The 17,591-nt window shown below is 39.6% G+C and overlaps 1 protein-coding gene across 1 annotated transcript; it reads left to right on the top strand.

Annotated features, from left to right (window-relative positions):
* The first annotated feature begins 14,247 nt into the window (after positions 1-14,247).
* Positions 14,248-17,184, top strand: LOC128740161 (uncharacterized protein K02A2.6-like). The gene is made up of 4 exons (XM_053835687.1): positions 14,248-14,427; positions 15,174-17,024; positions 17,069-17,071; positions 17,146-17,184. Exons 1-4 carry the CDS (start codon positions 14,248-14,250, stop codon positions 17,182-17,184), a joined length of 2,073 nt encoding a protein of 690 aa, XP_053691662.1.
* Positions 17,185-17,591: the final 407 nt, after the last annotated feature.

Raw genomic sequence — 17,591 nt, 5'->3', positions numbered from 1 at the left:
GCCGTAATGGTGCTTTAGCAATTGCTATTATAATGCAGCTTTAATTTGACAATAGTGGGGCCCTTTTCCACTTTATTACTGCATTTATTGTACATGTAAGAAAATAATACATTATATGATATGCTTTGTAGCGCACTATAAAGCATTACAATTGAATTGATATAAAGCTTCGTGGTTACTTGGACTAAACCGATCGGAGTGAAAATTTGTATGCGGTTTTTAGGGCCAGGGAAGGTTCTTATTGTACTAGCTAGTGCTGCTAATGAAAATACGTCTGTGCCGCCCAGTTGTAAAGTTTGTACTTCCCAGTATGTAGATTAAATAGCATATCCAAGAATCTATGTTTACTAGATCAACGGATAATAGAGTTTATAAATATTTTACTATACTAATACTACACAGGGTGGCTCCCATACAAATAAAACTTAAATTTTACATATCTCGAGAACCAATCAAGCAAATTGAACCAAATTTTGGATGAGGTGGGGTTTTCCCTTCTCTGGAAGGGGTTGTACTCACACAAATAAAGCGGATATTTTTGCAAAACTCAAAAACTAATTGAACTCGAGAAAAATTCTTCCATAAACATTAGTCAATATCAAGATCACTAAAAACTGCTTATATACACTAGATGATTCAGGGCGAGACGGCCGCAGGTCGCGAGTATTGCCGGCGGAAGCGCTGACCACTACGAGGTGGGGCAATCCCCAGAGAAAACACCTCTGTCTAGGTTTATTTGTTTTCCTAGGTCTACTGCCCTCTATTACTTTCCTTCAGTTGGGTCCGAACGAGCGACGGCGGGTAAGTGAGGATCGCACCCGCGAAATAGTACTTTTCGCTAAAAGGGTTTTCGCGAAATGGTATTCCGCTAACACTATATTCCGCATTATGGTCAACTGAGAATTGGTTTTCCGCGAAAATTCGGCGAAATGTTATATAATCACGGTGAATATTTAAATACTGTTTCAATTGTTTTGGTCACCGTATTCCTTTGTATTTTCTTTCTAATTGATGTAAATCGGTGAAACTTTTAAACTTTCCTCTACGTTTCGTTTATTACGTTTCGGCTTACTTTATAGCTGTTCAGCCATCATCAGATTTATATAAACAGTTTTTATAAAAAAGTGCAAAACTTTTGTTGTCCGCTGTTGTTCTTTACGGCGACGCTGCCCGTGCCGTGTGTGGTTGTCTTCTCATATATATTTAAATATATATTTAAATACTATTAGCTTTATTTTATCTGCCGTAATAATAATGGTGGGAGCAGCCACGTAGCCAGGGGGGCCTGGCGGCCTTGGCCCATCCCCCGAAATATTTTGGCTCACATTTTTATCGCGGCACTGCAAGAGATCTGTCGCAAAGGCGAGAAGGTGTGGAGGATCCGTGGCGGTAAAGCCAAATTTTTCCAGAGCGGTGGAGCGATCGACGAGCTGGGAACGGGCTTCGTAGTATTGGGAAAAATGCAGGATCACGTAATGGACTGGAAAGCGATCAACGAGAGAATGTGTGTGTTGAGGATAAAAGGCCGTTTCTTCAACTACACCATCATAAACGAGCAATGTCCATACGAAGGTAGACCCGACGATGAGAAGGAAGCGTTCTATGTGCAGCTGCAGGCAACGTACGACAGCTGCACACGACAGGACATCAAGATCGTCATCGGCGATATGAACGCCCAGGTCGGCAGGGAAGCAATGTATAGACCGGTGATCGGGTCCCATAGCCTGCACACCGATACGAACGACAACGGCCAGCGATGCATGATCACCAGCGATGGTGATCAGAAGCACTTTCTTTTCCCACAAAGATATCCAAAAAGCCACCTGGAGATCACCTGACCAATGAACTTCGAACGAAATCAACCATATTCACATCGAAGGCTGGTTTTTCTCGAATATCACCAACGTACACTCCCTACGGGGTACGGATACCGACTCGGACAATTACCTAATAGCAGTACACGTGCGCTTAAAGCTAGATGCTTCGACCCTCGAAAACGGGTGGAGTATGATACGCTCGGCCGTCAACGGGGTCGCAACCTCGGCGCTAGGAGTGGAAACCTCGAGCGGAACCAAAAAAGTGGTCTCTAATAAACTCCGGTAATATACGTGGGAAAGGCGAGACCACACGAAGCCAGCTCCCCCTCGATCCAAAGTGTGTTCGGCTACTGGTAGTAAGAAAACTACGGCCTCCATGAGGCCAAACCTCCGGTAATTCCGTCTCTCCTAAATGCCGGTGAGCGGAAAAATCACAAAAATGCAGTGCAGATAAACCTTCCACTTGCGAAAGCTGTTTCGGGCGTAATTTTCAGGAGGTTTATCGAACACGGTGTGGACCTGGCCCTGGGGTGACATTGCGATTCTCGTTTCGAGTGATTTTGGTTCGTTTCGACCACGTTAAATGAATGGGCGAAACGAACTAAAATCACTCGAAACGAAAATCGCAATACCACCCCTGATTCAAGAGCCCTGGGTCTACAAAGGAAGAATACAAGGTATTCAAACAAGAACATGTAAGTTCTTCTATGATGACAAATATGATCCTCCGAGAGCTGCTGTCTTGGCCAACGCAAACATTAATTGTTTGCCCATTACAGAGTTCATCAAACGAGACATAGTGGCGATCAGAGTTGAGGTATCAATCGCCAAGGGAAATCCGATATTATCGTAGCATCGCCCCATTTTCCTGGAGACGTTCCTAAGGTTGCAACTCAAGAGGTTGCGGCGTTCGTCAAATTCTGCAGAGAAGTCAACAAAGACTGTATTATCGGCTGCGATGCCAACGCTATCGCATTTTGTGGGGAAGCACCGACCAGGGGTGTGAAATTGTCAAAATTTTGCGGACTAAACATCCATGAATGGCGACAATTTGGAACCAGCCAGCGTATCGAAAATAACAGCTAATAATAGTTAAATTATAACTAAAAGGCTACGTTTAACTGCTTTCTAATTAATTTCAGTTGTTTTAAAACGAATCAACCTTTAAGTAGGTCCCAGCACCAAAGGTATTAAAACCAATGAGTGGGACATGGACAATGTATGTGATTTGACAGCCACACCACCTCGCTGGCACCGACATCAACAATCGAGATGAGTGCCTTTTAGAATTTCTCTCGTTAAACAATATCGACATTGCTAATAAAAACAATGAACCTACATTCATGAATGCTATGAAGCAGGAAGTCTTGGACCTGATCTTGTGAGAAGATAAGAGGCAAAAGGTTTCGAATTTGTGGGTTTTGCTGATGATTTGGTCATCATGGTTCTTTGAAAATTCGACGACGTGATATCGGATAGAATGCAGAGGGCCTTGGTGTAGTAAAGAAGGCCTGGGCATCAATCCCTCTATAACAACAATTGTTTGTGTTGTTTCACTAGGAAGAAGAAACTGAAATTACAATCTCTACACCTTAAGGAAGAAATTAAATGTAGAGTCTCGTCTCAGGAGTAATCCTATACGCTAAACTATCTTGGCACGCACACTTAGATTTAATAATTAGCAAGGCAGACTGCCTTATGGGTATGTTCTAGACTGGTAGGAAAAAAATGGGTCCTCAAACCAAAAATGGTGATGTGGGTCTATACCGCCGTTGTGAGACCTAAGATAGCTTATGCCTCGTAGGTATGGTGGCCAAAAGCTAATAAAAGCCACAGCTATTGAAAATTTGAACAAACTTCAACGATTATCATACATGGCCGTAACTGGAGCAATGAAAAGCACACTTTCAAAGGTTCTAGAAGCTATCCCCCAGCTAGCATTTTCATATGTATAAAAAAGGTAAAAATCAGCATTACGTACAGATATACATGCTAAATAAATCGTATTTCATGCGCAAAATTGGCATATCCGTACTATTTTGGAGGCGATATACGTGATTACGAATAATTTTGACCGTTACGACTATATAAGTATTTATATACGATAATATCCGATTAAGCGCGAGTCGCTCCGTACTACTCTACGATTTTTTGCTGAAAATCGTATGTATGTCAGTCATTATCATTATATACGACAGCAAATCAACTTTATCCCACTTTATTTAGCTTTAGTTACGATTTCGAGTTTGTTAGGAGATATTTACGATAGTTTTCGTACATTGATATACGAGTTGGTGCTAGCTGGGCCTCCACTTACTACCCCTGAACCAACATGTTCAGTTAGAGGCTAAGAAAAGTGTCCTAACACTTAAACGATTGAAGACAATACTCGACGGAGATAAAACCGGTCACTTGAGTATCCTGAATCTTCTACCTGTTTGTCGGTCCAGCTGCGGAAATGAATAGTGATTGGATGGAAGCTAGAACCAACTATGACATCCCATACACATTAAACGAACCCTCACGTTCGGTATGAGTTGGGGAGGGACCTAGCCTCCACAGTGGTTCAATCAAGTTCTATACCGACAGGTCAAAAATGGAAGTCAAAATGGGTGCTGGAGTGTACGGTCCCAGAACAAGAATATCTGTAGCTATGGGAGACTGGCCCACAGTCGTCCAGGCAGCGATAACAGCTATAATAGAATATAGGGTCAGGTGGAGCAAGACGGGTCACCTAAGGAAAGTACCCGATGCGTTTTTCTACGAATTCAATTTTAAGCAGCTTATCATTTATTTAGATAAATCACTAATAATATAAATCCAAAAATAACCAAAATAAATAAAACGAAACAAAATAAAAGTTATATCAGACAAAAAGTGAAATGTCGGAAAACTACCCTTTTGCCGCATTAACTGTTTTGTGGATAAAATATATGCCGGGCCAGCTAAAAACTTATTTAATAACAACAATAAATAAACTCAAAAATATAGATATATGGACAAACATAGAGTGCCACACAAATCTTTTTCAGTCTAACCCATCTTGCCCCTATTGAGCTGGTAGAACAAAATACATGTTTATTTAAAACTGTAGTATATAACAAACTAGCTGACCCGACAAACTTCCCCCATTGCTTAGCCTGATAAAATAAAGCGGATAGCATTTAGATATTCGCCATCGTTGCAAACCATTTAGCCGAATACCATTTTGCGGAACACCAATTCTCGGTTGACTATAACGCAGAATATAGAGTTTCGCAGAATACCATTTTGCGAAAACCCTTACGCGGAATGTGCCATTTCACGGAAAATCTTTTCGTAGAAAGTACCATTTCGCAGGGGTGACCCAACTGAAGGAAAGTAATAGAGGTCAGTAGATCTAGGAAAATAAATAAACCTAGATAGAGGTAATCTCTACGGGGGGCTGCCCCTCACAGTGGCCGGCGCTTCCGACTGCAGGTCGCCGGCAACACTCGCGGCGTGTGGCCGTCGCACGCTGAATTATCTAATGTTACTATTGATAGTTTTTGATGGTTAATCAATAACAAGATTAATGTTTTATGAAAGAATCTAAAATTGCTCGAATTCGATTAGTTTTTGAGTTACGCAAAAATTTCTGTTGTATTTGTATGAGAGTCCTTATCCCCCTACCACAGGGGTGAGGGGTCTCAAACCATCATTAAAAGAATGCTGGCTCCAAAACCCCCCCACATGCCAAATTTGGTTCCATTTGCTTGATTACTTCCCGAGTTATAAGGAAATTTGTATTTCATTTGCATGGGAGCCCCCCCCCCCCCCCTCCTAAAAACCGAGAGGGGTCCAATTTCATCATAGAAAAAATTCATGCCTCCAAAAACACCCACATGCCAAATATGGTTCCATTTGATTAACTAGTTCTCGAGTTATAAGGAAATTTGTATTTCATTTGTATAGGAGCCCCCTCTCCTGAAGCGGGGAAAGGTTTCAATTCATCATAGAAAACATTCTTGTCTCCAAAAACACCCATATGTCATATTTTGTTCCACTTGCTTGATTAGTTCACAAGTTACGAGGAAATTTGTGTTTCATTGGTATGGGAGCGGCACTAAAAGCCTTTAAAGTTTTTAAGTGCTCCTCAAAAATTGTCTGGGATTGCAATTGCTTCTTACGGCAACTGAGCCAAGTGAACTCGGTAAAATTGTACTAGGTTCCTGGTCATTGCGCTATAGAGTGGAATGAACTTGCAGACGAACCAGCCAGATGTGGATCTAACCCTCCATTCACGGTTCCAAATCCATTTAGCTGCATCCCTGACTGTGTGCTGAAAAGTGAGCTGACACAACGGGAGAGCCGAACAGTCATGGCCAATTGGATGGCCGTATAATCCCTCAAACAATCAAAAAAATTATAACGCCGTGTATTAGGGTTACTCAAAAGTTGACATCAAGAAATCTCAGCACGCTTACCGGTCTTGTGACAGGACATTGTGCGAGTAAATACCATCTTCGGAATCTCGGTTTCGTACAAGATAACATTTGTCGCTTGTGTAATGCCGAGCGTGATACCTCGGAACACTTGCTCTGCAATTGTGGAGCACTAATAGGACGTAGAGTGCAGTATCCCAAAAATGGTCTACCAGAGCCAAGGGAGATCTGCTTTGCGTCGCCGATCAAGGTAACAACGTTCAAAAACCAAGTCATCCCTGATTGGTACCTGTCTCGCTCCAGCTACGAGCCTATTACTTACTTAACAAGTGATAGGTAAGCTTGAAGCGTACAGTAAAAGAAATAAACGGGGCATAGCACAATAGTTCAAAATAATGGACGCAGTGGTAAGAGTACTCAACAGAAGAGGGAGTTTCCTAACGCAATTCTTGACAGTTATTCAAGATCAGTGTTATCGCTCAGAAGTACGAAAAATCGAGCAGATATAGTATAATGGGGACATGGCAATCGTTCGCATTATTCCAATTTTTCTCGGTGACGGTAATTGCGGCTTTTAAAAGTAGAGAGTGTTGGTTATTGGGTTATTAGGTTAGGTTACATGCTATACATGAAACTAAAACTGGCGGTTGCTGAAGGACTCAACAAACCACCTACTCATGGAAGAGAAATTAATGTATCTAAAGTAATTGCTCAGATTGAGTAATTTTTATAAAAGAGAATTTGAAATCAAAGCATATTAATAGCTAATACACACTTAATCGGTTCGGTAAAATTTTACCGAAATCTAAACAGCAGAACGTTCGGTAAAATTTTTTAGTGCACCAAACATTATTAATGATCTGTAAACGTCGCACATAGGAGTATTTGACCCAAAAAGTTGGCCATAAGTCCGAAATATGAAATGCATGACTTTTATTTATATGTAGTATCTGTAAACTCAGCATAGTCTACTAGTCACGTTAGTATGATTTTGAACTGAATTCATGCTTTTCTTCGCTCAGCAAGCTGCCTATTTAGAACGCCATTCGGCAGTAAATTTTTTCGCTTTTAAAATGCGTTCTTCCGCTCGTTGGTGCAAAGAGCTAAAAATCCGAGTGAAATAGTGTCTATTCACCATGGGTAAGAATTTATCAGCAAAGAAGAATGTTTTTCAATAGTTTTCATGAATAATTGCATAAAATAAATGAATGTCTTCGATACGAATAGTGATTACGAAAATTACCCCAAAAATAGTGGTAAGATCTTGATACTTTAATCAATGTTTTAGTAACCTTCCGAGCATGTCCCGGCAAAATTTCAATCACCATTAGATAGGTCAAACATCACAGAATATAGTGGTATCGAAAAATCTTCCGCATGGTTCCGCTTTGTCGTTTTTTAGACATTTAATTATTTTAAGGTAGGAGTCCTGTGGGTAAGACCGGCACAGGGAATAAGACAAGCACGCATAGAGTTTTACTAGAATGCATTAATCAATTGTGTTATTAAACACTCAACATATTTGTATTCATTATTTCAGATGTTTTAAAACAGATTGAGCTTACTATAAATCGTCAAATATCAAAATAATAAACAAAATAAATGCGAGTGTCGCTGATGCGTAGCCCGTTGTAACTTTTCGCGAGTAGGTTTTAAGCTCTATTTCCCAGAAGAAGTTTCAAACTAAATTTTAAGATTTTATATATTCTAGCTAGTATTGTTTTTCATCGGGGAGATTTAAGTAGAAATATGATTAATAAATGTATAAAAATTGTCTTCTTAAAAAACGTGCCATGAGAGTAAAACCGGCACCTTTCGAACGGGGTAAGAAAGGCATACTTGCAGGTCGCCGGCAACAGTCAGAGTCTGCGTTTGTCTCGCTCTGAATCATTTCACACACTCGTTCAAAGTCATTTATAGAGAAAAAGATGTTATTCAATGTTACGGAGAACCCTCATTATGGTTACCGTACATGTACCGTATTAATGACTATCGTCCGATCATCAAATCAGTAAACTGACCACTTTCGCGCAGGTTAACGGAAGCTATTCAGCTCTGGTCATTAAGGTATAGGGGAACTGTGGGTAAAATGAACAGGGGAGGTAAAATGAACAGGCAGCCAAATTCCCAGTAAACCGATTAAATCTGTTCCAGATCAATAGGTATCTTCTCCTAGAAGTATTTCAAGCTGTTTGAGACAATATGTGGTGATCATAAGCTTTCCAATGTGAAAAAAATGGAAAAAGTAAAAAATATTTGCAGAAATCTGACGCCGATGGTAATTTCCATTATTAGTAAATAAGCTATTTTGGTGAAACAATTTAAATTTCGACTATTGGTATCATTTAGTGTTGTTTGCTTATCACTATCCTGCGGATCTGTCGAAAATTCCAAATATTTTTATCAACTGTTTGTTTATAATAAACACTTGAAAACAATTTGTGTTTTGGGGGTAAAATAAACACTTCACTATGGGGGCAAAATGAACAGTGTGTATCATGATGTTTTACTTTCCATTTATCAGCAGCTACGAAATAATTGCAATTCAAACAACAAAAATGATCGAGTCTCTCGAAAAATGACGGAAAATGACCGAGTGCTGGAAAATCCTGCGAGCTAAAAGTCAAGCATTGTATGAACGTGGCGAAGATACATTATGTTAACTTTGTGGAGTCCCATTTTAATTCCAACAGCCCTGTTGAATACCTACGGCTTATGTAGAACAATGATAATGTAAAATAATGTTTAATTTAACCAAACTGCATGTTAACTTTAGTTTTCGATGACATGTTCATTTTGCCCTCACTGCATGTTCATTTTACCCACATGAAAAAAATCAGGCTCGAATGTAACGCTTTCGAAAAAAAGGAATTTTTCATGACAAATAGTCCTTTTTTAAACATCTTTATATATTGCTACGTGGAATATGAATCCAGCTTTCAATTCATATAGTGCGATCAGCATGTGGTTGGTTCCTGGAGGAAAAAATGGCGAAATTGCTAAGGGTGTTCATTTTCCCCCCAGTTCCCCTATGATTTGACTTCTATTGGGTTTGCCATCGACTTCTAGAGTAATTCGAGGAAGTACATGATGGACTTAGTTAATTTTAATTTTCTTTTATTCTCATATTATGTATTCACGGTTTCAAACACTTTCGAAATTACAGACTAAACTTCGGAAGATATGTTTAAATTATTCTCAGTAAAAAACAATATACTGTACTAAATAAAACTTTGGCAGGAAATTTTCAAGAACACAATGCAACAGAGGTGTTTTGAATAGACTTCTGCTTAGTTCGGATCCATTGCTTAGTAGTTCAAGGCCGATACCCAGAAAAAAAGCAAACCTTTTTCGACCGAAACGTTGAAGATGTTGGAGGCAAATCAATTTCAAACTGAAGAACATGAGGAATGCAGCGACTATGAAACAGAAGACTAGAATGTGATGCTTCTATACGTATATGTACACACCTACACATTTACATACATACATACACTTTTACATCACACATACACCTTTACTAGCTCACATACATACAGACACACATACATACACACATCCCAACACCTAATAAATGGTTATGTTCTTAATCGGTTTTTTATAAACATAAGAGAAAGATACGAAACAGGGGATTAGTTGGCAATTTCTTTAACTCTATATGCAGAATTGGGAAATATTTAATTTCTGATCATGTTTTATCAATATCGACTGGAAAGAAGCTATTTAGAATTTTGGCCAGCTTTTTAGGGCAAATACTCCTATGTGCGTCGATTGGCACCATCGAAATTTTTACCGAACGTTCAGCTGTTTAGATTTCGGTAAAATTTTACCGAATTCGGTGCTTTTTGTTTAGTGTGTACAATAAAAACATTAAATGCATACCTGTCTGCAAGATTCTTGTGTTTCGCAACTTTTGATGCAATTTGCAATCTATGTTCAGTAATGATTCTCTGCTCAATCGCTTGCGATAGTGCTTTTCCACTCGCGCCTCCACATATTGCGATCTCTCTAAGGCCTAACTCAAGAGCATGTTTGTCGCTTAAGGATTACTCGATCTGTATAAAACATTTCAATTAAATTATGACTATTAAATTTTCAACCGTTACTCACCAGGTCATTGACTAATTCACAAGGGTATATTTTACGCTCAAGGATTGCAATTGGCAATCGTAAAGCCATAGCTTAGCCAGTACATTTCCTAAAAAAGTTATTTATCACAATTTGCTCCTAGTAGTTTGCGTCTCATGTGTAGTAATCCAAATATACCTGACGAATATTAAAGAAAAGATAATACCAATAATTCATACAATCAAAAAATATCGAATACTACCTATAGATGATGGTCTGCATGCAGATAGGATATATAAATTGCCTTTATTACAGTTCCAAATATACGTTTCCAACAGTCTATCCCGCAGCTCCCTCGCCGCAGTCAAGTTAAATGGAAATATTTGGACATCATTTCGCGTTTTATCCAAAAACACTTCACGGACACGTCTAAACCACCGATTGAACTGTTTAGAGCGGAAGTCCAGCACCATCCGCAATTAAAAAAATAAAACAGACAAGCTATAAATAACACCGATTACACCATAACAGTTTAGCAGTTTGTTTTTGTTAGTACACTACACAGTAAAATAATTCAACCTGTTTTCACGTACACAGAAAATAATTTAATACAATTTGTCACTTAAAGATTAGATTTTTTTTATTATTTGTTTTGCACTAACAAACTGTTCATAATATCAAAAAAATTTTAATAAAAACAAAAAAACTCACAACTAAGCACATCACTCGTGACTCAAATTTTTCGTAATGGCGGTGCGGTTTCAAATGACAGAAAGAAAAAGGGCAAAATAAACATAAAATTGTCATCAAGAAACGCGTTTCTATAGTCGGTTGAAAAGCACTAAACTTATACTGTTACAATAACCCCTAAAAATGTTAAAACTACCATGATATTCTTACAGTTAGTAAGTTACCAATTTTATGGTCCTGTTGACAATTCAATATTGTTATATCAAGCTGCAAAAATATTGTCATTAGAAGTATGAGAGAAAAGTCAATTTAACCACGGAAATAGTCAGCGATTTGCTTGTTGTCATAGTAGTTTTAACCACGAAACTTCTCAAGTTGACAATAATCATGGTAAGCGCTACAATATTGCAATATAGTTAAGATGACCATGCATACATGTTTCGCATTACCATGGTTTTTTTCTCAGTGTAGGGCTTTTGCTACACACACATGCAAGACATCTGTTGGGCACACATTGCATATTTTCCTATTCGATGCAGCAAAAACATGCTGGATAAAATTATCATTTTTTCTAAAATTATTTATCATTTTAAAGCAACTAATAGTCAAAGTAACCGACAAATGTTCCCTGAAATATATGCTGACTTTTAGTAACTAGGGTTTCGGTGAATTCGCGTTAAATCGGTGTCCCAAATATATTGTTTTTTGAAGCAATATACGGCATAGGCCAAGTTGAAAGTAACGGAATATAAAATTGGTTTTAGCATAATAAATTGCTTTCTTAACCGAAAGCAACTGCTGGCTATTGATATTTGTTTAATTTTATCCCGCTAACATATAGGTCATAGTTACATTTTTGATCATTGCTACCGCGTCTTAGCTTATTTGTTGAAAATAATTTTTTTATTCAGTAAACAAATATATTACCTTGCCATATGTATGAAGCAATTTGTAATTTCTGTTTTAAATAAAGAAAATAAATCATTTAAAAATTTTTACTCTTCCAAGCCCGTGTGTTTTATAGAGCTTGCTAAGGGATGCAAAAACTTATCGTTTTTCACTCAAACGTATGTTTTTTTACCGGGGTATAACTGAGGGAAAACAAAAACAAACGTGTAAAATCAATGTAAAATCTAACAACAGCAACAACAAATCGCGCGTCGATGTGTGCGTGCGGCAAACGTCAGCAAGCTCAATATGGAACTGTCACTTTTGCCTGCCCAACAGATCTCCAATACATATGCACTCTGCAAACACCCTATAGATCATTACACGGGAGCTCCTAACCACACTTTTTTGACAGCACTTGGTGGTTTGTTTACATGGTGTTAAATTTTGAGTTGAGTTGTCCGGCAGATAATGATAGAAATTTATAGTTTTTATTTAAGAGAAAGTGCGTTACATGCATTTTACAGATACTGATGCAGTTAGGGTTGCCAAGTGGCCGGTTTTTGGCCGGCCCGACCGGTTTTTCATTTGCAAAGCCGGTGGCCGGTCAATCCGGCAAAAAGGCCGGTTTGCCGACATATGAAGCCGGATTTGTACTTTTTACCTGATTTTTTAAATTTTCTGATAAATTTATTAATAATCCTGAGCAGTGCTGTTAATATTCATCAGCATAACGTCCAAACTTCTGGATTATCAGTCTACCTTGCATTGAAAATCTGCTTGCTTTGATCAAACGTACATAATAACTATATACAGCAAGCATGAACTTCATGCACGAGAATATATAATATCAGCGCCCTGTGATATTCTAACAAACTGATATTCACGTTTAAGCAGTGAAAATCAATAAAAAAAATTTATGCTGTTATTTAGCATCTATTGCGTTCAGCTGTTGGACATAAGATTTTTCTTTTCATTTACCGCATTTAAATTTTTTTTTTCCTGAAGTGAATATCACCTTGTGGATTTGAAAATCACTTTCTCCTGTTCTATTTTCACGATATATTGAACTTGTATACTACGATGAAAATCACTGTGGAGTTGTACATACGAAACTCAGAGGCATAAAAAACAATGTATGCTGAGAAAAAAGGTTTTCTGTTTTGTTTGAAATTCGGTGATAATTAAAGGCCCTGATCCTGAGCAGTAGATCATTGAAGATAGCTAGTTTTGCAGTGGCAATACCTTGCTTCTGGCGGTAATATACATTAAATTGTCCACTAGCGCCAGAAGCAGGTTGTTACTACCTCCAATATTCCATTCAATGTTCGGTGTGGTTGCGACTGTGATGTCCTGCCGTTCGTCTCCACTGACTGCTCATCATCCCATTTACACGGGAAATGGTTACTTGCTACCGGCGACTAGCATTTACACATTCCAGGCAAATCCTCTAATATGCTATAAATACAAAAATTCCACAGCGACCTGACTTACCCCCCCCCCCCCCATTTTTTTGAAGACGGGACCGACCGGCCGGTTTTTGTAATTTTCAGACTTGGCAACCCTAGATGCAGTAATCCTTCACGAAATTTCAAATCGAAACTGCTGGATGTGACAAAAAACATGTAAACAAACCACCAAGTGGTGTCATTCTACGCAAAATGACGTCATCGCAAAATGATCTATATACACATTCTAAAGTCACACTGCTACACAGGGGGCTGATATGACATCACATTTTCGTGCTCACATGAAATAGGCGGCAAACGCAAAGCGATTTCACAAAACGAATTTAACTAACCATTTTCACAGTTTCATGTATTTCGCATCAATTGCCTGCCTGGCATTAGCTAAGTGAGGCTAAAACCTTGGCTAAAATCAAACTAAAACTAACAAAATTTGCTGCTACAGCATTTTGCTCCGCACACGGGAATGACACTTCTAATACCAACCTGTACAAAAAAACGTAGCCAACATAGAGTGGGCCCAAGCTGACAGCTTCATAGATGGGCTCAAGCTGACAACCGAGTCGGATGTGTAAATTGTTAAATTTTGTTAGTTTTAGTTTGATTTTAGCCAAGGTTTTAGCATCACTTAGCTAATGCCAGGCAGGCAATTGATGCGAAATACATGAAACTGTGAAAATGGTTAGTTAAATTCGTTTTGTGAAATCGCTTTGCCTTTGCCGCCTATTTCATGTGAGCAACGAAAATGCGACGTCATATCAGCCCCCTGGTGAAAATGGTTTCGTTTTGTGAAATCGCTTTGTGTAGTATATTGCACCTGATTTAATATTATATGTACCTTAGACCTAAACGACAATACCTTGTATACCATGTACTTTGCCGTCATCAACCGACGTACCTTTGACATATACATAGATGGGAACATCAGAGTCGACGGAGTCGACATACGCATGGGATAGCAGAGAAGAACGGTATGACGAAATGGGATTAGACACGCAACCTTTGGAAGAGTCGGACGTGATTTTGGACGTGACGGAATACCACAATCTGGCGACTAGGATTTCGGACCTTACATTTACAGCGAAAGAAAAAACGGTAAGATTTGTTTTTTTTTTTCATTTACCGATAGCGAATATTCGTTCTGTGAGAGTAATTCCCGCAAAAGGAAAACTAATTGAGGTTAGCGGTGGCGTCGCTTGCAAAAAAAAAAATGATGCAACAAACGGTAATGAATTGACGCTAACAGTAGCGTCGCTGGCAAAATGATGATTTTCTTTTCGATCAAGTAGTGAAACGAGTGTATGGATGCGGCGGAAACCATATGGGTTTCTCCGAAGTAGAGTTTGTTGTGGCGGAAACAATACGGGTTTCCCCGGAAGAGGCAGAAATCTTGAGGATTTCTCATGGTAGAATATGGGGCGGAAACCATATGGGTTTCTCCGGAATGGCGGAAATCAGAAAGATTTCTCCGAAGTAGAGTTGTGGAGGAAACTATACGGGTTTCCCCGGAAGAGGCAGAAATCTTAAGGATTTCTCATGGTAGAATATGTGGCGGAAACCATATGGGTTTCTCCGGAATGGCGGAAATCAGGATTTCTCCGAGGTAGAGCTTTGTGTGGCGGAAACTATACGGGTTTCCCCGGAAGAGGTAAAAAAAAAATCTTGAGGATTTCTCATGGCAAATCAAAGCGAGGGTTAATAGAACTCTCCTGAATATTGTGACGTTATTCCAGGAAATAACGGAAGTTGAATGAGTAGCTTGATCGATTGAAATGGTGGACACTGAAAAAACGAGTTCTGGGAAGTTAACAAGTTTACTTTGCATCTTGTTTTTTTTTCAGATGCAAGATTCACGGCCAGTTTCGGCATTTCGATGCGATCAAATCGAGACTAGTAAGCTAGCTAAGGAGTGGAAGGCGTGGAAGGAAGGGCTAGAATGTTACTTTGCAGCATACGATATTACCGATCAGTATGCAAAGAGAGCCAAGCTTCTTCATCTGGGAGGACCAGCATTGCAAGTCGTTTTCAAGAATTTGAAGGACTACGACCATGTGCCTTTGGTAACACTGGAACCAAAGTGGTATAACTGCGCGATCGAGAAGTTGGATGAGTTTTTTGAGCCCCGCCATCAGAGTACCTCGGAGCGACGAAAGCTTCGTTCGATGAAGCAGAAAACAGGGGAACGCTTTGCAGATTACGTGATCCGGCTGAAGCAACAGGTTTCGCAATGTGGGTTTGACAAGTACGGTGCTGAAGTAAGTGCCATCCTTAGTGACATCTATTTAACTGATACGGTAGTTGAAGGATGTAATTCCAACGAAGTTCGCAGAAGAATCCTATTGAAGGATTTATCCTTTTCGGAAATCGAGGCTTTAGGCATCGTACACGAAGGGGTGGATCAGCAAATAGATGAGATTGGAGTTGATCAGCGACCGGAGAAGATTTTCAAAATCGAGCAACAGGGGAGTAGCAAGAAGAAATTTGTTGCTACTACTGGAAAACCGACGGAAAGGTCTTGCTTTAACTGTGGCCGGCTGGGGCATATCGCTGTCTCACTGATTTGTCCCGCCCGTGGGAAACAGTGCCGTAATTGCAAAAGCTACGGGCACTTTGAAAGATTGTGTCGAAAGGCTAAGCGACCTCAAGACAGAAAAACTGACAAGTTCGTACGAGTGGTAGATGGAAATTTGAATCCTCCTGATGTTTCGAAAGAGAATGTGGATAATAGCGAAACTAAAGTGTATTACGCCTTCTATTCGGGAAACGAATCAAACATCATTACGTGCGAAGTTGGAGGAGTTTCATTGGACATGCTGATCGATTCTGGTTCGGATGCCAACTTGGTTAGTGGAGAGACATGGAGGAAGCTTAAGGGTAAGCAAGTGGATGTGTGCTCATCGACAAAGGGTAGCTCTCGAATCTTACGTGCTTATGGAAGCCCAGAACCACTTACGATTCTCGGTTCGTTCATAGCGTACATTTCGGCTAATGATCAACGCATTCGAGCGAAATTCTTTGTTGTTGAAGGAGGACAGCGGTGCCTGCTGGGTGATGAAACAGCAAAGCAACTGGGAGTTTTGAAAGTCGGGTTAAACATAAACAATATTGAAGTTTGCCCTTTCTCAAAGATGAACGGCGTAAGCGCAACGATTCGAATCGATACACAGGCTATTCCGGTATACCAACCTATGCGCCGGATTCCTGTACCTCTGGAGGAAGCTGTCGACAGGAAATTAGATGAAATGCTGAAACGAGACATCATCGAGGTTAAAACGGGACTTACCACTTGGGTTTCACCACTAGTTGTGGTCGGAAAATCGAATGGTGAACCCCGATTATGTCTGGATCTTCGTAGAGTCAATGAGGCTGTGTTGCGGGAACACCACCCCATGCCATCAGTCGACGATTATTTGGCAAAGCTGGGACGCGGTCGATTGTGGAGCAAGCTTGATATAAAGGAAGCATTTCTCCAGATAGAGTTAGCCGAGGACTCTAGAGATGCGACTACTTTTATGACTCGGCGAGGATTATACCGTTTTAAGCGGTTGCCATTCGGATTAGTCACAGCTCCAGAGCTGTTTCAGAAGGCCATGGACGAGACATTGAGCGGTTGTGAGGGGGTTTTCTGGTACCTGGACGATGTGCTGGTAGAAGGTAGCGATTTAAAGGAACATGATGAACGTTTGGAGAAGGTAAAGTTTAAGTACTGAAATAAATTTAACAACTCCAATCACAGCAAGTTAGTATTGCAAATCGTCTACTCTATCTTCCATTCCAGCATATAAGTAATAACACTTTTTCGTTTTCCATTAGCATAATAACTTTATCTTGCTGACTATTCTGTACTATTAAAGTGAATACTTAGACGGGTGTGTGTGAGTAAAAGCTATCGCTTCTTGTATGTTATTTTCGATTACTATCTTATAAACTGACTTGCGCTGCAGCAGCTGATTTGATTTTCATTGTTGCTTTAAACAGGTAAATATGGAAAATGAATGTTCAATTTGCGTTGAATGCAACAAACCAGAAAAGGATTCTTCTAAATTGATAATTTGCATGTATTGCTTCACTGAGGCACATCTTAAGTGCCGTAACATCACCGGGAATGCTGCGCGACGCATGAAGGAAAAACCGTACTTTTGCTCCCATAACTGTGCGAGTATATACCAACGCATTATGGAGATGCAGAATCTCAAGACTTCGATTGTTGAATCACTTGCAGTTGAGCTAAAGGGAGCGGTGGCTTGTGCCGTATCCCA

The sequence above is a fragment of the Sabethes cyaneus genome, chromosome 3 (genome assembly GCF_943734655.1).
Source record: "Sabethes cyaneus chromosome 3, idSabCyanKW18_F2, whole genome shotgun sequence".
In the NCBI taxonomy this organism is placed as follows: domain Eukaryota; kingdom Metazoa; phylum Arthropoda; class Insecta; order Diptera; family Culicidae; genus Sabethes; species Sabethes cyaneus.
Note: the sequence above shows the minus strand (reverse complement) of the source record. Positions and strands in the feature narration are given on the sequence as shown.